Raw genomic sequence first — 21,049 nt, 5'->3', positions numbered from 1 at the left:
CCCACAAAAAAGGACACCAATCACTGTCAGGAGTGAACACTTGCAAGTTGGCGTTGCTCTTGGCTAACATTTGGGAGTGATCTGTATATGTAAACTTTGCTATAATGTAAAGCCTAGAGTCCTATTCAGTTAAAGAATAACCGTGATATGCAGTCAAGTAAAATTGTTGGTGCTATAACCTTAATTAAGAAACTCATAACATTCTTCTGTGTTTAAAAAAAAAAGAATAACACTGCTCATGCAATCTACTTAGTTGTATATGTGTAACCTGAAGTAAGTATTTCTTCCATAAGTCCTATCCACAGTCCCACTGAAGGATGCATGGAGGACCGTGAATATTCCTGGAAATGTATAATTTCACCATATAAGAGTCCATATAAATTGTAAATCACCGTAGCTATGTACATCTGGGCAGATCAAAGACGAGAGGTTTATAATAATATATAAATAATAAGTCCATTTGTAAAGCGCAATGCTTACACTAATGCCAGTGTGTCCCCGCGCTGCGGTAAAGTCAGCCAGAAATCAGAAGCCCAGAGTCCTCACCCAACTATTCTTGGGGAAGGAGAAACTTTTTAAAAAAAATTCTGAAACATCTCTTCTGAGTCTCCATCCGGAGCTCCGTCGGGAGGGCATTCCATTGTTTAGCCGCCAGTAGGCGGAAAGACCGACCACCCATCCTGGCCTTTTTGATAGTAGGAACGCACACCAAGCCTACCCCACCTAACCTCAGCTGACGTGTAGGAACATACGGAGACAGGAGTTTAGAGGCTTCGATCACACATACTTTTATGAATCTGACCAACTATGTGTGTTGTTCGGTATTAGACATCCTGGAGCAAGTTTCACCTTTTTTTTTAAAATAAATTGTATCTTAACTTAGTGCTTGTGTTTTTTACAAACTATTTTGACATTATGAATGTACATATGTGCATTCGTCTTTGTCTAGCCTAACAAAATTATATTTGGTTAATCATTCAACTACTGACAAGTTCAAACCCCTGCGTGAAGATTTTCTGTTACATTGTAACAGTAGATCAGACAAGCTAGAGCAAAGTTTATTGAGCCCACTTTACAATGATCTGCAACATAACTGAGCTGATTCCACCAGCACAATTACAGTACTTATTAACAATAGTGAGGCGGGCACACACCTGTACTCTCACACCCACTATTGGCAAGCACATACACACACACACACACCCATTTATCTACACATAACGCAAATATACCTATATTCATATATGCACGCATGCACCCAAACATTAAAAAAGTTCTTACTGGGCCACAGCGATGATGAGAGAAGGGGGAGCAGAAGGCACCACAAGGAGCTGGATACTTCAGAGAAGGAAAGGCAAAATAGAAGGTTCTGCTGCTACTTCTCATTGGCTAATCTTGCCACATGTCTGCCATTGAGAGGAGGAACTTGTAACATAGAGGGATGAGGTTGGTGATAGTTGCTGATCCCACTCTATGATGAGGTGTCACTGATAGACATTCCTGGGCACTTTAGGGCTAACCTGAAGAGCCCAGAAGCTATTGGAGAAGCTCCCCTACTGCTCTCAGAAGACTTTGCAGGGCTGATGAGGTCATGCCCTCAGGGTTGTCAAAACTTCAAACTGGCAAAGCTTGGCTTCAGCTGCCAGGCAACTGAGCTTTTAGTGCATATCGAGAACCTGGCTACCTACCCTAACATCGTTAATGGCTGTCAGGGTGACCCTTGCTCAGCCTCACAGACACTCTTCATGCTTCGCAAAATCAAAGTGGATGGAGCTCCTCCACCCATAATGATGGGCCGCCTCTACACAATTTATACTTCTTTGCCACAATTTGACAATGGCATTTTTTTCCATCCATTAACTTAAACTGATGGTGTAACTTCGTAAGTGTAGGGGTTTTTCCTGGAAATTGCATTAATTTGAGTTCTTTGACAATAGACTCTAGGGCTGTTGCATGGTCCCTGTCCTCCCTCTGTCTCGAGGCAGAACCACTAACCACGGCTCCCCGTACAATTTGATTATCACCATACCCCCCTAAAAATTAACCCAACATTCCAAGGACAAGACAAGACATGCAGGAGACAAGGCAGATGATTTTCTTTGTGCAAATGTATATTTCTGTTTACTTTGGATTGAAACTGTGAAGAGCAGGTCTGGAACACCGGAATAAGGTGTTAGTTTGCGAAGATGAGGTCTACGCCAAATTTTCATGATGTCATCGCCTATGTATAAATCAGTTCAATTTAGTCATGGTATGTACATCTTAATCTTATTTGGCTATCCTGTAAATCTGGCTTAGATTTAAGCCCTCCTGGACCTAAGTTGGACACCCCTACTCGAGAGCCACTTGGTGAACTGTGAGGGCGGTAAAATCTTGAAGAAACATTGCATTTGTGACTTGGAACTATAGACAGCAAATAAGGTTAACTTGTCTTGTGTGTTCATGTGTCAGCCTTTCTGGCTTTTTTCTGAATCTTCAAAAAAACTATTGCAGAGATGAGGTTTGTCCAATTAAATCAGCAGAGTAACATAATAGCCAAAGAATGCACCTTTGAGCAGTTGATTTCTGGGAGAGTTGGCTCACAAATAGATGTCAATACGTCAATACAGCGTTACTGCAAAAGTTGTTGACATTGGTAAAATATACTAAGCTTATACCTTGCGTTTAATCAGTGTGTGATATATGTGGTCTTTTCCACTCATTTTTGTGTCAGTAGTGTTGGCCAGGGGGATTTCTGCACATTCATGGAGACAAGGGATGTCTGACAATTCTCGGGAGGTTTAGCATAATTGTCAGTAAGGTTGTAATGGGCCTTTATATAAGACAGAAAATAACGTCCCTCCTCCCTCGCTTCCTGTGTGGTATGTAAAAGGTAGCCATTGTTGGGGTACACTACACATGCTCCACCAACAGTATATAAAATATTTAAATGTATTAGCAAACAGAAGTTTTGCTTAAAAATGTTTTACCGCAGAAGCGCTGCTTTAACATGAACTTCTCTTCTTCAGGTAAAGGAACTGGAAGACACCATAGAAGAATTGCTGATGAGGCTGGATGAGTTCTGTTGCATGACAGACATGGTATGTTCATGTTTCTTTCTGCATACCTTTAAATTACCTAACGCTTTTTACAGCCTGTTTTTTCCACACACATTATCCACTTGCAAAACCAAAAACAGACACTTCACACTAAAACGTACATTTGCATTTTCAAGAAGTGTTTTCGTAACTAGCCTTCCGCGTCGTACGGAATCTGATACCGTGTCTGAGGAAGCGCAGCTCACGCTGCTGACTTGTCAGCCATCTTGATAGCAGCCCTCTGAAGGAATGGCTTAGAGACTGAGATATGATGCTTACACCACAAGGTGGCGCTCGCGTGCATGACTAGTTTGTGGGCAAACAAGCGAACTCGTTTTCTAAACGTCCCCAAAGAACGAGAGACAATGAAGCTACAATGTAGTTAGCAAGCAACTGTATCATGTAAGAAAGATATTTGAGAATCAATATCCAGGTTTTTTTTTGTTTTATTTCCTTGTCCTCGGGATGACCACCCGGAGCATCATGGAGACCAAGAGAACTGGAATATGTCATGGCGTGATATTTTGGATTAGTTTAAAAATAACTTCCGTTTGTACATGTTTGTTTAATTTCCCAGAAAGCTGATGACGAAAGCTATTTAATTGGTTTATTGTGATTTTCAGAGCCTCGAAGACTACATGCATGATGAATGTAAAAGAGGGATTTCCTGCATTGTTATGCACAGTTTAGTCACATGTGCCACCCTATAATTTGACACTTTTACGTACATAGTGATATTTACACAGCCCTGTATGATACTATACTGTTAATTACAAACTATGAGCAGAGATAATCAGAGGTGTTGAGGTGGGAGGCGAAACTGGCTACTTTCCATATATGGGGGGGGGGCTAGGATGAGGTCATAGTCAGAGATCGCTTCTGGGACTTTATTAAGACTAGTAACAAAGTTAGCAATGCCAAGATCTAATTGAAGCTCTCCTAGAGCCTCCATTTTGATCCTGGACAACAGAAGCAGAAACATCAGAGCTTTGTGAGAAATGAACAGGAATACCAGGCACCAAGTGAATGAGATATGCCATGTGGGAAAAACAATGGTTCCTTTCCAAAATGCTACTGAGAAGCTTCCTTTAAGAAACCAGAAGCGCAGAGGTATTGAACATTTCAAAACTGATCTCTACAAAGAATGTGCAGAAAAAGAACTGCTGAGAAGTAATGTTCAACAGAAGGAAAGGCCGCCAAGCAAACGCAGGCAAATCCACACAGAAGGAAAGCAAGACAACAGAAGGCACAATAATGTAATTGGGAGCACTGCACCATTTTAACTGAGGCTTGACATGGAGATGACCACAATAAATGCTTCTAATGACACTGGTTCTGATGAAAACAGCCCCCCAAGATGGGCATCATAGTCCTCAGTGGTTTAACATATCTAATGCATGTGGAGACACATGCATTATCTACTTGAACAGTTACCTGGATACAGAGCAGCTCATCCTGTCTCAAAGAAGGCTAGCATACCCAGCTTGCAAACAACCTGCCAGGACAAAGAATATATGGCTGTGTGCGTGTGAGAGAGAGAGAGAGAGTGTTTGTGAGCTACCTATGCCCTGCCGAACTAGTTGGAGAATCCCAATTTGTATAGGGAAGACCAATATTATAGGGTCAAGGGCATGTTTAGCAATCATCTCATCCTTGAGTAGTCTGCAAGAACATCATGACTAGAGAACAAAGACATCAAATGTATGCATCGACTTCGTCAGTGAAGAGCACATACAGCTGCTAAATCCTTGCCTGCCATCAGGGGATGTATGACATTACAACGCATGCTTTTACCACGCATGCCTTTACAACGCGGTTTTTACATCGCATACCATTACAACGCATAGTGCTTTTGGGTGTTGGATAGTGAATTGTTTAATTTACTATTCCAACTCCAGTCCCCATGGATAGTGGGGAAGGTGTTGGATAGTAAATTAAATCGATTCCCTATCCTAGAGCGCCCCCCAGCGCAATGCGTTGTAATGGTTTGCGTTGTAAAAGTTGCGTCGTAAAGGCACTGCGTGGTAAAAGCTGCGTTGTAAAGGTTGTTCACTGCCATCAGGCATTGAAGACTATGTGTGAGAAAAACCCTCCTAATCCAGTTTATTTGAGAGTTTGGGGTGGTTCATAGGGTCTGAAGAGCAAGGACTTTGTTCTTCTTGACTCAATTTAAAAACAGCATAAGGTGCTAGTCTCCCTCTAGGATAGCTACCAACCGGTGGAACTCCCTACCTGTTCAGGTGAGTAACCAACCCACTCTTCTCTCATTCGGAAAATTACCAAAAACACAAGCTAACTCTTTTATCCACACATCCTTTGGGGATTGCAAAATATGCACTCTGCATGTATCTACCTGTTCTTTCTCCATTCTACCTTGCTCTGCTTAGCTTGTTTGACATGCTTTGAAATATACCGTTCCTTCAATTAAAGTGAACTAATACCAGTTGGTATAGATGCGCTATAGAAAATGTCTAAATAAATAACTATACCCCTTACAAAGTCAGTACCACACAAAAAAACATGGGTTATCTTCTGTAATATAGCAGAATTATATATTAGAAAATGCATTCACCTGCCAGCTGCCTTGGACCCGTATTCTATAGCATACTCCTGGAGTCAATCTGTGACCAAGGCCATATGGTGTAGGCCTCATGCACAAAATACACGTTTTCGCCCAATCTGTCACCTTCCTCACAATTAGACTGTCTTGATTGGAATTGTTTATAACCTCAGCCAAAGAACTGCGGTTAATTTGCAATATAAAAAGTGCTGTGGCTGTCCTTAGGAGGCAGCGCTAACAGAAGAAATGTGCTGGTGCAAACTACCTCATGACTAGAGCCCCAGCACTTATTAGACTTGGCCTAATGGCTAGAGCTGCCGATTCCGGAGCTGGGAAACCTGTTTTGAGTCTCAGCATGGCTCAACATTCTGTAATTATGGGGAATATCCCCCGCATTCCAAATGAGTGTGCCCTTAACCCCTTCACTGCGGCGGCTATTCTGCCGCAGTGCTAAGGGGGCGGGGCGGCTGCGCGGCGGCCGCATGCTGGTGACGGAACCGCTCCGTCACCAGCGTCGGTTGACCTGTGCTTGTGACGGAGCGGTTCCGTCTTGGCCCGCCCCACTCAATAGAACGTCAGCGCAGGCGCGAAATTCGCGCCGCGCAGGCGCGCCGAGCGGGCCATGACGGAACCGCTCCGTCATCAGCACAGCTCACCCGTAGCTGATGACGGAGCGGTTCCGTCATCAGCACTTAAGGGGTTAATTGGTGGTATAAGCTCCAGTGCTGAATGGCTAGAGCTGCCGATTCCGGAGCTGGGGAACCTGTTTCGAGTCTCAGCATGGCTTCACATTCTGTAATTATGGGAAATATCCCCCGCATTCCAAATGAGTGTGCCCTTAATTGGTGGTATAAGCTCCAGTGCTGACAATTAGGTTCCAGTGCTGAGCACCGGCTCAAATTAAGCACTGCCAAAGAAAGAAGAACACTCTGTGTACGCTAAGACACAACTGTACATGAAACTCCAATCACAACAGAGCTGTTAAAAACCATATAAAACTGAATACTCGATGCAGTGTGACTCAAACACAAAATTAGTACTTTTCATCTAAAACGCAACATAACAAAGCACAGCTCACCTGGCACTTATGTTACTTTCGCCCACAATGTATTGCTTTCGAAGTAGCGTGCTACTTACTGAAAAAGTGCTTCAACACCCCAGCAGGGGTAGCAAGCGCTAAATAAATGCAAACCTTTTCCCCTTCTCTATCCCTCCACTATCCTTCTTAATCAATCCAAATAACTGACTAACATATCCACCACTCAAATGACTTTCATATTTTCATCATACTAATTCACCACTAATCCTCACTGGGTTCCGAAGTAGCGTGCTGCTCACCGAAAAAGCGCTTTGACGCCTCGTCAGGGGTAGTAAGCTCTATATAATTGCAATTACAATACAATACAGAGACCACTGCAAGGGAAGCCAATGGCTTTGCCACAAACGTGACATCTGAGTGCAGTGCATCCTCACCCACCAGCAGAGCCTGCAGGAAGTCATGGCCCTAGCCTTCGACGGGAAGGACCAATCCAACAACACGTGTAGCTCCTTATAGTGCAGGATACCCTTGCTTTCCTGATAAGCGTTGCAGATAATGAGTACATTTTATCTCTTAAAGAGAAATGCCCCAGCCCATGAGCCTTGGGAGCGCAGGCTGCGTTAACTCGTGTGTTCACAGATCTCTGCTGTTCCTATCTCATCTGCTGTCTATCACCCTCCCGTCCTTTTTCCTTCCGCCACCTCGGCCTCTTAAGTTTCTCCCTCCAAACCTTCCTCTCTTTCACTGTAATTCTTCTCCTTCTTTGCCCACTCCACTCCGCGTTGCCCCTCCCTCCCTGTCTCCACGCGTCTTTCTTCCCTGCGCTTCTTTTCCTATATCCGAGCCCAGCCCTCCCTTTTACACGTATTCCTCCCCTTCTCAATCCATGCCTCATTCTTTCTACCACTCGTCTCTCGTTCCCTCCACCCCCACCCCAGCCTTTCCAGTTCTCTTTTAATCTCACCCTTTCTCTATTTTCCTCCACCTCATTCTGCCCGTTCTTCATTCGCTCTCAGTCCTGCTCACACCCGTTCCTTCACTCTCCCCATGATCTCTCTAGTTTGTCGCCCCCCTTTCACCCACTGCTCCCGGTCTCCCTGCCTCCCGCCTATCACCCCCTCCCTCCTATCACCTCCCTCTATTTCCAGTTGCATTCCTCCCGCCCGTGTGTGAGAGCTGCTGCGTGCAGCAGGGGTGCGCATTCCACTCTGGCGGGAAGTGCTGGCAGCCTACGTCACGTTACCAGGCTGCAGCCAGGGGTCTCAGCGCGCCAGGAATGTGCGCGTGCCTGTGTCATTCTGGTGTGCAGCCTTCGTGTGTTATAGCTGTGAGGAGGACGGTTTACATACGAATCCTTCCAAACCTGGCTCAGGGGTTAGCTCATGCGCAAATGTCCCTGCAGTGTGAAGTAGGGTAGGGAGAACATCTTAGCAGTATGCAGTAGGGAGAACATCCACTTGAATTTGAATTAAAAGAACTGTCTACGCACCGCAGAGATATTGGGCCTGTGTAAGCAAGCTTTCGCACGAGGTGGGCACCATCATTTCCACTGGCCTTTACATTGGCTAGGAATTGAAAGAGAATGATTAGGGGATGGAGGAGGGCGGGCGGGTGTGAGCTGTAAAGGCCTAGAGATCCGAGTCCTTCCAGGAACACCAATTCCATAAATCAATGGGCTCCCCACCTCCCCGCTACCCAGGATCCAGCACTGCAGATGCCCCAAGCGCACAGGCTGGGGAGGCACAGCCAGACCGGTGAGGGACCCGTGACAAACCCCTATCGAGGGTGGAAATGAGAGGGAACACCAGCTGAGCCCGGGAAAACGCCGGGCGCCAATTGGTCAGCTTGGTTTTGTGAGAAGTTGGCATGATATGTAGTGCTCACTATTCTAGTGATCACTGTGTATCATTCCAAACGACCCTTATTGATGATTGGTTGTAAGTCAACCTGATAGACCAGCTATCCTAGTAGCATGGACAAGAGCAGTCTTTAGGCTAAACTCTAGAGGGCGTGTTAAGCCAGCTGTTATACCAACACATATACCCCTTGAACACCAAGTGAAAGGACACCACACAAGTTGTTATGAAAATAAACAGATATTTATTTAGAACACAACAACCCTGGACTCTTTATGAGGACAGGGTGCTAAGCACAATACAAAGCTCTTACGAAAATACTTAAAGTCGCACAATTTACACGAATGCCCGAGGGGCACGGAAAACCATATACTACAAAAGTGGAATGCGAAATACTAGCAGGTAAGTAACTAATCTCAGAGACTTTAGGATCGCTAGGACTACCCTACTGAACCTTCAATTTAGGAGCAGGAGGCCTAGGGGGATCGGGTGCAGAGTGTGCACTCTCACGCGGGATGCGGGACAAAGTCTATGGGGGCTAGATTTCGTAAAGTTAGTGTTATCGGACGAATCCGACTAGGTAGAGCTGAAACGAAAAAGGATTGAGACCCTTGGATAGTTAAGCTATGCTGGAGCACCGAAGTGCTTAGGTTACCTAGCCCAGGGGCCGCGGCTGCATAGGGTTCAAAAGACGTCGGGAATCCTCGTTGCAGTCTATGGAGCCTGAAAGAAGAAGTTGCTGGCAGGCGACCAGTGATGAAGTTCGAAGTGATCCAAGCCTGGATCGAAGATGGAGGACACCTGTAAGCAGAGGGGACCAAGTTCTGAATCACTAGCCAGTGATTAGATGGGCACCAGGATGGCACCGGACGAAGTCACCTCGACCAGGTGAGTGGGCGACGCTGGGCTCTGCAGTCTCTCGGACCAGGAGGCATTGTCGGCGACCAGGGTGGAGGTGCGAGCTGTCCCACGAAGGTATCTGCTGTCGACGATGCTGGACCCCGGATTGGGGCAACAACTCTTGGCAAATGCAAGCCCACGCGGTGGACTCAAGATGGCGTCTGGAGTGGACCAGGAGGGTCCGGGGTGCTCCTCTGTTGGAGGGGAGCAAGGGCCAGTCTGGAGCAACCAGACCAGCGGTGGAAGTGTCGTGGATCGTCGTCAAGAGGGCCACAAGCCAGCAGGCAAGTAGCCGGACAACGCGGTGAGCAGCAAAGAGCAGAAGGGCCCCACGCAGATCTCGTGGATGCTGGGGAGCTGGACTTCGGTGCTGGAGCTGCTCAGAGTTGGGGCTTCTCAAACCCCAAAGCACTCACTCGAGGATCCCTCGGCGGTCGTGCTGGGCAAGCGTCGTGCAGTTCTGAAGATGGCCGGTCCCTCGAGGTCTCGTCACACCCACGAATCTCAGCTGGGCTGATGATGCAGGTAGAGGTCAGAGGTGCCAGGGAAGCCGGTTCTCGTCGAGCTGGGCAGTCTTGATCCGGAGGAGAGGCTTACAGCAAACCGCAATGCTTAGTTGGTGCCTGCTGATGCAGGGTGACTACTCCTTAGTCACAAGGGAGAAATCTTGAAGAAGAAGTCGAGAGTTCCTTTCGTAGAAAGTAGTTTCAGGATTCAAAGATGATCTAATTTGGAAGGGTCCCCGCTCCTACCTTTATTCTAAAGAAAGGGGCTGGTACGCGACTAGGTCCTGCCCATGGGTGGGACCAGGAAGGGGGGTGGTTACACCCCTCTCCCCTGTCCGGACTTTCCCCAGCTCAGGGGCTGGTGTGCCCCTGGAACTGGTTCAAGCCGGCCTATGCATAGTGAGCACTGGGGTGCCACTTGCAGTCACCTTCCTGTAAAGCCCTGCCTACCTGGGATACACAAAACCCTGTCTGGGACGGTGCTAGCACCGCCCCGACAGGAAACCCTTTGTCCAAGCCTCCCTCGCTGGAAGGACTCCCAGCAGCAGGAGGTCAGACTTGTGTCTGTGGTGGCAGCATCCATTTTGTGATGCTGAGGCTTGAGTTAACTTTAACCGGGGTTCACAGTTACATACATGTCGTGTCCCTCTAGAAGGGTGGAATGCTAACCCCGTCGCCAGAATTGGTGAGGGGTTAGTATTCCAATTCGTATGACACCTTACTCGACATGTTTTGATAAAGCGATACCAAAGATAGCAAATAACCGCGAGGATTATAATGCACTTAAGAGTATATGGTACGCGTTATCATAGAACAGCTATTAGGACTTGGTTCCGCAAGCTGCAGACGGGCTCAGCTCATGCCAGAGCACCATCTCACATAATTCCAAGCACTCTGCCTTCAGGATTGTTAAGGCCTGCCATAGGAGTGACTTATAGGAATCTATGTGTCCATTTTAGGGTTAGATATAGGAATACTATATCTAAAGCAAAGGGTGCTTACACCACCTTGCCCCAGCTGTCGTGCAGCCAGTTGTGTCAGATTTAGATGGCCAGCCAGGGGTGGCATAATACATGCTGCAGCCCCTGGTAGGCCCTGGGAAAACCTATGCCCTGTGTACAGGGGCTGATAAGGTGGCCCAGTACCAATTGGTAAATGCACCTAAGGTACATGTGAGTCAATTTAGAGAGAGAACAGCTAGGCTGTGGGTCTGATTAGCAGGCCCACAGCCAGGGAAGTCGTAAACCAGTGAAGCAAAAAGCAAAAATCTGGGGTGATCATAGGATTGCAGACCCTACTCTCCTACAGGTTTCAAGCGACCAATCGGCAGGGGACCCCCTATGTGCGCCTCCAGTATAAAAGGGTGCATGGGGCTGCCCCAAAAGTCGCATGATTGATTCATTGATTGATTGATTCACATTTGATGGATGATGCTCAGCATTTTGATCATTAGGATCAGCTGATGGCAGCACCTGATTAGGGCTCTCCCTCCCTCGCTCCACGCTCTCTCCCCACTCCTCTAAGGTGCTGGGCCTGCGTTCCCTGGCTTGACCGGGGCCAGGCTGCGCACCAAGGAGGGGAACGAGAAGGGCTAACCCCACTACCCAGCTTGCTCCTTTTGGGTGCTGGGCCTGCGTCTCTCTGGCTTGACCGGGGCCAGGCTGCGCAGCAGAGAGGGGGGCAGGCTGACTGCCTGAGAATCCCAAGGGCTTCCCCAGACCCTCACCCAGACCCATCCTCCTGGATTGACTGCTCCTGCCGTGGCCCGTGCGGGGCATGCAGCCTACCTGTGAGTCGCCGCTGAATTACCGGGGGTCAGCAAAACAGTGAGTACCTGCTTCAATTGCACTGGTGATTTGATTCTGTGCTTTTTGACCTGGTAAACACTGTCATATTCTCTTGCATCGCTTGCATTTGTGATCTTGCATCAACTGAATTTGTGGTTTTGCATCATTTGTTTCCTGCGCTTCTGACCTGCTAAACGCTGTGCTATTCTCTTGCATTGTTTGCATTTGTGATTTTACATCAGCTGATTCTGTGGTTTTGCATCAATTGACTTTGTGATACTCTGGATCTTGTGTTTTTCTCAGCAAAAGCTGAGTGATACTATATCCGTAGAAGCCCCATAGCTACTACACTATGTCTGCCCAAGGCGACCCACAGCCCCCCCACCAAACAGCATCAACCATGGATGCAGACGCAAGGGCTCATCCCAGCAACACCGAAGACGACATGGAATGGCGCACTAAGTCAAAAAGAAAGGGGCGCAACTCAATCCCAAGCTCACTGGAAAAACTCGCAAAGCTTGCCCGCGCACCTCTCATTAGCCCTACAATTGCAACCTCAAACCGCTATCTGGTTCTCCAACATACCCAGAACCGCAACACCCAGGACCCAGGACCACCAGCCAACTGGATCGGAGAGCTCTTCGAGCCTCACTAAGTGTCTACGGATCCCTCCCATCATCCTGAAGAACTTAGCCACTCACAAGGACCACGTGGAGCTACTGTATGAACACTGTACCTCCCCATACACAATCAAGCCCAGGCAGGACCACGCTAAGATCATGCTCACCACACCAAAGGACTACAGGAGTGTGACCAGCATGCTTACAGATCAAAAACTGGAGTACCACACCTTTTCACTGACCACCGCGAAAGCCCAGCGCTTTGTAATATGGGGACTCCCAGCAAACGCATCCCTCGGGCACATCACCGAAGACTTATCGGAACTTGGACTTCCAGTCAAAAACATAACACAGATCGCCTCTCCAGCAGATAAGAACAAGAAATTTCCCCTCTTTGTAGTAACCCTGTCTGCAAGCCATGATGGGAAGCCAGCAGACCTCTTAGCAGGCACACGGCTCTGCAGCTGCACCGTCACCACAGAAGCACCAAGAGGGAAACGAGGACCTGTCATGTGCTACAACTGCCAGCGCTTGGGGCACACCTCGGCCTTCTGCCATCAGAAGCCAAGGTGCGTACGCTGCGGAGGCGAGCACACCTCTAACCAATGCACAAGGAACCGGGAAACCGAACCAGCAATATGTGCCAACTGCACAGGACCCCACCCAGCAAGCTATCGCAGCTGTCCCTACCTGCAGAAGGCAAAGAAGGATGAACAACGCAAGCCACCCCCACAACCACAAAGGTCTTCCCAACACTCATCAGCAACAGACCAGGGTCAAAGGAAGACGTACAACCGCAGACCGGCATTGGCACACAGGATCCCAACCCCCAATACAACCGACAGCTGTAGTGATGCACACGTGGATGGAAGAACATACGCGAACGTTACAGGACCTAAGCAAGCCAGCCCACCCCCAACAACAACCACACCGGGACCATCCGGTGGAATAGGCTCAACCATCAACTGGCAAGAACTCATTGTGAAGGTTGCGAAAGTAGTCGCAGACATGGACATCCACCCCGTGGTGACAATGGTGGCGAATATCATCCCCGGTCTTTTCCCAGGTGAAGAAAGCAACTCCCATGGCAGCAAAAACTAAAAGAAACTCTCTCTTCGTGATGTGGAATGCTAACAGCATTCACAAGAAAACAGATGAACTCCTTGACCTGATGGAAACTAAGGATGTGAGTGTTGCGCTTATCTCCGAGACTCATCTCCAAGGAAGCCAGAAGCTTAACCTAGCAAACCACAGGGTGTACCACACAGATCGCCCCAATGGAGCCAAGGGCGGAGGAACAGTAGTCATTGTCAGCACAAAAGTGAAGCACCACAAGATTGTACTACCACCAGTGGGGAGCATTGAAGTAACTGGTATACAGATCCAGACACCAGCAGGCCCTCTACAGTTGATTGCTGCCTACTCACCCCCAGACAAGCTACACCCAAAAGACCTAGATGCCTTCCTAGATCCCAACATACCAACACTAATTGGAGGAGACCTTAATGCCAAGCAACAGTGCTGGAACTCTCGCACTGCAAACACGAAAGGACACGCTCTACTTGCCCACTCAAGGAAGAAGGACTTTGTAGTGGCAGGCCCAACTTGCCCAACACACTACCCAGGTGCTGCACGATACAAACCCGATGTCCTGGACATAGTTGTCATGAAGAACCTATCACAATCTATGGAGCTTGAGACTTTGACAGCGCTGACATCTGATCACAACTCAGTATTGATCACAGTTGGAGATGTGATTGAAAACCAACAACAGGGCACCAGGCACAACTACAAGAAGGCGGACTGGAGTCTCTACAAGAGAAGCCTGGAGGAGACACTGGCCCCTGGCCCCATACGCTGCATTAAAGAAATTGATCAGGCGGTCCACAACTTCACAGCTGCAGTCCATACTGCAATCGAACGCAGCATTCCCCAGCAAGAGCCTAAACACTGCTCCATCTACGACCTCCCTGAATGGCATCAAGAAGTCGATAGCTGTAAAAAACAAAGCCCGGAGAAAGTGGCAAAAGTACCGCACCCCTGATCTGCTGAAAAAATACAACGAACTGACAAGACAGCTGAAGATGCAAATAAGTCAGCACAGAGGTGAGAAATGGGAAGCAGCACCAGCAAACCTGAAGGACTCGGATAACTCTCTCTGGAGAATGACCCGACGCTTGACTGGAAAGAAAGAACCAAACCCACCCATACAAGGAAAGACACACCTGTCATGCAGCAACAGGGACAAGGCTGAGGTCCTCGCCGAGACACTGGAGGCATCCTTCAGGCCTAACCAGGCAAGCAAAATGGCAGCAGAAGTCGAACAAGAGGTCAAAAAACACCACCTGGAGCACCCGCCAGAAACGGAAGCCTCAACCATTGAGGAATGCTCAACAGGTGAAGTCCTAGCCCTAATAAAGAAACTAAAAAACGGCAAGGCTCCAGGAAAGGATGGAATAACAAAACCAAGCCATCAAGATGCTCCCAGATGCTGCAGTGGATCAACTAACAGAGATATTCAATGGGTGTATGCAGCAGCAGTACTTCCCCAAACCCTGGAAAGAGGCAAGAGTCATTGTTTACCCTAAAGCTGGAAAACCGCTACGAGACCCTGCAAACTACCGACCCATGAGTCTGCTATCAGGCATATCGAAGCTCTTTGAGAAAGTTATTCTCGCTCACCTCACAGACTTTGCCTCAAGTGAAAACCTCCTCTGCAAAGAACAATTTGGGTTCCGGAAAGACCACTCAACAAATCACCAACTTCTCAGAGTTGTGGACATCATCAGCCATGGATTCAACATCCACAAGTCTACAGGAGTAGTCTTTCTGGATGTAGCCAAAGCATTCGACCGAGTTTGGCACAAGGAACTGCTCTACAAACTCATCAAGCTCAAGTTTCCAAGCTACCTGGTTAGGCTGCTGTCTAACTACTTGTTAGAACGGATCTTCCATGTGGCGGTACGGGAGGAATGCTCAACAACACGCCCTATCCTCGCCGGAGTACCTCAGGGATCAATCCTTGGACCTTTTCTCTTTAATATATTTACCAATGATATCCCCACGGACTTAAAGAAGACTGATCTTGCTCTTTATGCCGATGATGTTGCAGTCCTCTCCCAATCCTTCAGCGAAATACAAATGGCTAAGAACCTCGAGGCATCACTCAGCAGACTCTCTGAATGGTACAGCAATTGGCAGATCACCCTGAACACAAGCAAAACCACAGCAACACTATTCACCAGAAAGCTAAACAGGAAACACCCACAGATCCTCCTCAATGAGGATGAGATCAAATGGGAAACAAGCAGCTCCTACCTAGGGGTGACTCTGGACTCTAAACTCAGCTGGAGAAACCACGTTGAGAAGACCTGCCAGAAAGCAGCAACCAAACTGGCTGCATTGTACCCACTCCTGAAGACCAAGTCAATGCCCATACAGAGCAAGGTGTGAGCAATCAACGCAATAATACGACCAACAATGACGTATGCTTCACCAGTTTGGAGTGGCTGCCATCCGAGGTATCGACAAGACTTGCAGAAAGTACAGAGCAAGGCCTTACGTATTGCAGCAGGGGCTTCTAACTTCACAAGAACAGCGGACCTCCACAGAGTCCTGGGCGTTGAGATGCTGGACGACCATCTTCGCAAACTCAACAAGAATTTCCACAAAGGGCTGGATCAAAAAGAAAATCCACTGATCAGTAAACTTGCCAACATCTCTGCAAACCCATTTGACCGCTACCCGCGGCCCATCAAAGCACTAACCTTGTGGAACTGAAAGAGCAACGCAGCATCCAAAAACTCATCACTGCTTGAAGGCAAACGCCGGCAGGTACGCAAAACTCACCGCTGCCTGACGGCATAATCGCCTCGGCAAGCAACCAAAACCCTTTCACTGTCTGATGGCATAATCACCGCGGCAGGCAACCAAAACTCAACACTATCAGAAGGTACTAGATAGACAAAGACAAGACTCTCTGCGGAAACATGCTGACAATTCTGCAAACTCAACTGACCGCTTCTCGAGGCCCATCACCGAGCTGACCTTGTGAACCAACTTCAACTGTGACAAAGTACCACAGATCAATAAGGAAACTGAAAACAGCAACTATAAAACTCATAAAAGAATGTGGAGTAATGAGGCAACTGCCTCGGTATCCAAAACACACAACTGTCAGAAGCCATCTGACAGACAAAGAGAAGACCCAGACCCCAAAAGTCTTGTGCCTTTGCCATTGGCCCACCTACCCCAATACGGCAGGCGTCGCAGCCGCGGATTGCGAATTGGGACAGCACCATGGGACAGCAGAAGCCAATGGAAGATCCGCTCAAAAGTGTGCCCTTGGAATGCCTTGTGGCAGGAGCACGGAGTACAGGCTATGGGTCAGCATGGGGTGAGCAGAGGGTACTTGCAACAAAAGGTATCCAGGAGTCCCAACCCTGTTGTCATACTTTAGACTAACCACTATATGACTAACAAACTAAATTGTGAGTTATATACAATTAATATGTAAACACCATCTAGACACTCATTTTTACCTATGACATACAACCCAGGTAGGAAATTTTTCCCATCAGTTGTCGTTCTGTGCCACCACTATTACATCATTTGGGTTCTCCTTACCCAGGAGTTAGTATGAAGTCCGTCACCCTAGTTATAAGGTGAGGGCTATATGAGTAGGAGGTGTCGGTAATAGTGTTGTTACTGGGTGGTGTCAGTATGGTGTTGGTGTGATGTTTACAACTGAAAAAAAGCAGTGCAAGTGAAAATGAGTGAAGTGAGTAAAATTAGGTGGAACTGAGTAGAATAGATATTTTAATGTTTTCTCTCAGACCCCTAAGTTTAAAAACAAGTGAACAGTGAAAAAACAAGTAGATTTAACATAATATCTACTCAGCAAGTGGTCAACATGTTTCTGCATATAGGTGGAAGTAATCCTATGCTTTCATCAGGACCAGGATATTGCTACTGCTGTATATTATTAAGTGAGAAAAGAATAAAAGGAAAAAATATCACCTGTTTGTCAGGTGTTGATTCTCCACCACAATCTAGAGTAGTCATAATATAGAGGAAAGAAAAAAGAGAAACAGGCTTATTTATCACAGATTTTTTTTCAGTTGTAAACACCAACACCATACTGACACCACCCAGTAACAACACTATTACCGACACCTCCTACTCATATAGCCCTCACCTTATAACTAGGGTGACGGGCTTCATACTAACTCCTGGGTAAGGAGAACCCAAATGATGTAATAGTGGTGGCACAGAACGACAACTGATGGGAAAAATTTCCTACCTGGGTTGTATGTCATAGGTATGAGTGTCTAGATGGTGTTTACATATTAATTGTATATAACTCACAATTTAGTTTGTTAGTCATATAGTGGTTAGTCTAAAGTATGACAACAGGGTTGGGACTCCTGGATACCTTTTGTTGCAAGTAGTTCTATTGGGGGCATGTGTCCAGTATGGAGTCATTAAAGTAGCCCTCAGACCCTCTCTTAGATAGTATGTGTTTGTGAGCAGAGGGTAGTCACAGCACTTGTAGCCCGGGCCAGGCATGAGGGTTGCCCACACACGTGGCAGCAAGGTGTAGCCTAGAAGCCGCAGGAGAGATGCTAGACCCTGGCTAGGTAGGGGCATTCGCTCAGGGTACTGTCACAAGGTGCTGTTATGGATTTAGGGCTACTGAAGTTGAGCTACAGGCAATATGGGGCAATGATGACGTGATGCGTGTTTAAACTTGAACTGTGTGTTTTCTTAAGTTAATATGTGAATAAAGAGAAACTGCGGCGCTTGGCACCATCAGAGGCATGTTTTATCTGTTACCGCAAAGAAAGGTGGAGTGCCCTATTGGCCGGGGAGCTCGAGGCACTCGCCCGTCTGGGAGGAGTTTGTGAATTGGCATAGTTTTGTGGCCTAGCACCCCAAGAGAGGACTTATTTACTTTCCGCTGTGCCTCCCTTTCCATGGTCATCACATTTGAAAGAACTTTGAAATACTTAAATTCAGGATACAAACTATGGGGCAAATTACGATGTCGGGCGGATTGCCTCCGCCAGGCTGGCAGTAGCCACCGCCGGTCTGGCGGAGACAATCCACCCGACACCGTATCCCTAATTCCCCCGCCATATTAGTATGGCGGGGGGACCGCGGCGGATGGATAGACCGTCTGCCGCTTTTCCGCCCCGGTCGCCTTGCGACTGCGGCGGAAAGGGCTTAAAATGATGGCGGTGTCCAATGGACACCGCCAGCCATATTATGATGTGTGGGCATAGGTGCCTTTCTGCGGCGGCGATGCCGCCACGGAAAGAAAGGCGGTCTTTACTTTGGGGGCCCCCTGCAGGCCCCCCTGGTGAAGGCCGGGGTGGTGGGTGCAAAGGGGGGGTACCCCCCAGCATTTGCATACACCAAGCAGCAGGCACCACGCGGTGCCTGCCGCTTCGTGTATGCAAATGCGTGCATTCATTTTTAAGATTTTGGCGGGCGGTGCAGTGAGCACCGCCCACCACCTAATGCACACATCGGGATCCCCGCCCTTTAGGCGGGCGGTCCCGTTTACCGCCCGCCCGCCATCCTAATGACCCCCTATGTCTCTTCTGTATGGTTTTTAGACCATAATGTTACTCCATCTATAACTATAAAGATCTGTATAGGAGGAACAAGACAACTGAATGGCCTCTTGACACATTGATAAATTTCTCATGGAAGAAGGGGCGTGATTCACAAATTCTAATAAAGGCTGCCTAATGCAGTGAGATAATCTAATGTTCTAAAATGGAACAATCCAAAATACCGTTTTTTAGGTCTCACCTAGCGTTGGAGCGCGCATGCGCTTCTCGCTCTGCGAGGCCTCTTGTAATCAATACATTTCTGTAGTAGGTTTGGAGCCACGCCCATCTTTTTGATTGGCTGGCGTCATCGTTTATGCAAAACGCTGGCCTCCGATTGAGAATGAGGCTTCATGGTTAAAGCCCTGTCTCCTTTTTGGACGGCCCATCCTGACTGGATGTTTTACTTGCGGTGGTATACTGTTTTCTTCATTACTTGGTGTAGACACTTTGTGTTTTCATTAAAGGGAAAGTGCGATGGCGACAGCTTGTTTAAAGGAAGCTGGCTCAAGTTTTTGTCTTAAAGTGAAAGCGCAAAGGCGACAGCTTGTTTATTCAATAAAGTGAAAGCGCAATGGTGACCGCTTGTTTAAAGGAAGCCCGCTCAAATTTTCGTCTTAAAGTGAAAGCGCAATGGCGACAGCTTGTCTATTCAATTATTCATCACATTCAGTGTAGAAAAAGCACAAACCTGTTTGAATTTTGATGCAGTTTTTGCAGCATGGGTCCATCCCGCTGCAGATTTTCTTCGGCTCCCCCCACACCCCCCCTTACATCTTCCCCGGGGTGCCTTGAAAGCGCGATGGTGACAGCTTGTTTATTCAATTATTCATCACATTCACAATTCAATGTAGAAAACGCACAAACCTGCATGAATTATGATGCAGTTTTTGCAGCACAGGCCCATCCCGCTGCAGATTTCCTTCGTCTTCCCCCACACCCCTCATACATCTTCACTCCGGAAATTGAAAAGAGCGACAGGCCTGCATAATGTTGCCAACCCCCACCCAGGCACTTAACCAGGGCAGCGTGGTGCCATACTCGCCTTCTCCATGCAGGGATATGGCTCCGACCATGACCTGTCCTGGGCGAGCCCAGCCAGGACTTGCCTTTGACCAACAGAGCGTCAAAAGCGCTGCAACCGAAGACAGAGGGACAGTACCATCCCCAGGGCCTGCCTCCTGGTCAGGTCTGTCCCAGGATGTCTGGCTTCGGCCTTCATTCCCAAGCCATGTCGTAGCTGTCCGATGATGCACAGCAGCACTGGGGTCACTCAGCAGAGGAACTGTGTCAAAGACATGATCTGTTATTACAAAAATGTATAGCGCTCACTACTAACCGGAGACATTGGTGAGTTCCTGTTGCTGTGACCTGTTCTGCCCATCCCCCTTCATGTAACTGAAATACGATTCCCATTCCTCCGTGTGGCACTGAACTGCCCTCCCTTCATCACTGACACAGGTACCCTTCAAATAGTAGCAATAACGCCATTTCCGGGCATGGAGGCAAGTGATGCCAAAGTGTTAATTCTACAGTCCGTATTTAACTAGTTGCTTGTTGTTTCATGGGAATAGATTGTTAAAATCCTCCTCATGTGTACATTAATTTTACTTCCCCTGTACTGTGCACAAGTAAAATGTATTTCTAATTTGCTGAATAGGTGATTGAGTGATAATAGTGTATGTACATTTTGCATACCGCTATATACTCATTATTACATTTAGTACTGCAGAAACTGTACGGACAGTTAATGGTATCTGTACGTCTCCTGCTCTGCCTAATGACTGCTTGGGTACACAGTAGCTTTTATTGAAGAATTGGCTTTCTTGATGCGGGCGCTCACACATATAATGTGAACAAATGACCCCAAACGATGTGCACGGTTTTCTGTATCAGTGCGCTTTTAGTCAGTAGAATTGATCCTGCTGGTTGCTTGTGGGCCAGGAGAAGGCTGCAGATGTCTGCGCAGCGAGGGCTTCTTCTGTTCACGGCCCTCCCATCCAAGTCCTGGAGGTGACTTTATTGTAAAGAACGAGCGACCTAGTCAGATTTGACTTTATGCTTCGCTGAACGGGCCCTTCCAGATG

General features: G+C 47.6%; 1 protein-coding gene across 1 annotated transcript in view; it reads left to right on the top strand.

Moving 5' to 3' along the window:
• Positions 1-21,049, top strand: part of BCAS4 (breast carcinoma amplified sequence 4) — a 366,480-nt gene that overhangs the window by 55,544 nt on the left and 289,887 nt on the right. The window contains exon 2 of the mRNA XM_086932459.1: positions 3,009-3,080. Within this exon, the coding sequence (XP_086788585.1) occupies positions 3,009-3,080 (72 nt within the window). The remainder of the gene's footprint in view (positions 1-3,008; positions 3,081-21,049) is intronic.

This window comes from Lissotriton vulgaris, chromosome 7 (genome assembly GCF_964263255.1).
Source record: "Lissotriton vulgaris chromosome 7, aLisVul1.2, whole genome shotgun sequence".
In the NCBI taxonomy this organism is placed as follows: Eukaryota; Metazoa; Chordata; class Amphibia; order Caudata; family Salamandridae; genus Lissotriton; species Lissotriton vulgaris.
Note: the sequence above shows the minus strand (reverse complement) of the source record. Positions and strands in the feature narration are given on the sequence as shown.